General features: G+C 61.4%; 1 protein-coding gene across 1 annotated transcript in view; it reads right to left on the bottom strand.

Moving 5' to 3' along the window:
* Window positions 1–583, bottom strand: part of LOC104272888 (cadherin EGF LAG seven-pass G-type receptor 3-like) — a gene marked incomplete at both ends in the record, with an annotated part of 39577 nt that extends 38994 nt beyond the window's left edge. The window contains 1 exon segment of the mRNA XM_009867999.1: window positions 8–583. Coding sequence (XP_009866301.1) covers window positions 8–583 — 576 coding nt within the window.
* Between the last annotated feature and the right edge of the window lie 8 nt (window positions 584–591).

Here is a 591-nt window from a genome sequence, read left to right as displayed (position 1 = left end):
GGTCGGCCGAGACCCCGGTCAGTTTGTACTCTAGGCGTGAGTTCTCGCCATAGTCCGCATCCACGGCCTGGATGTGGATGACCGAGTGGCCGAGGGGAGCGTTCTCCAGGACAGAGATCTGGAAAGGGGTACTGACAAAGATGGGGGCATGGTCGTTGATGTCCACCACCTGGATGCTGGCCATGCCAGTGTTGTTAGAGAGGGGAGGGCGCCCTGCATCCTGAGCCCGGATCCTCAGAGCATACTCCCGCTCTACCTCGAAGTCCAGCGGGGCCACCACCTGTATCTCCCCAGTGATGCTATCGATGGAGAACTGCCCCCGGCTGTCCCCGCTGATGATGTTGTAGTGGACCAGCGCGTTGTTGTCCTTGTCCAGGTCCGTGGCGGTGACGCGCAGGATCTCAGTGTGGGGCCTTATGTCCTCCCTCACCTGGACGATGTAGCGCTTCTCGCTGAACTGAGGGGTGTTGTCGTTCTCGTCGAGGACCGTGATGTAGACCCTGACCGTGGCGGATCGCGGTCCCGGCTCCCTCCCTTGGTCGTTGGCCTCCACCACCAGGGAGTACCTCTCCATCTTCTCCCTGTCCACCG

This window comes from Apaloderma vittatum, unplaced genomic scaffold, assembly GCF_000703405.1.
Source record: "Apaloderma vittatum isolate BGI_N311 unplaced genomic scaffold, ASM70340v1 scaffold24144, whole genome shotgun sequence".
Taxonomy (NCBI): Eukaryota; Metazoa; Chordata; class Aves; order Trogoniformes; family Trogonidae; genus Apaloderma; species Apaloderma vittatum.
The sequence above is the reverse complement of the archived record's forward strand: the minus strand, read 5'-3'. Positions and strand labels throughout refer to the sequence as shown.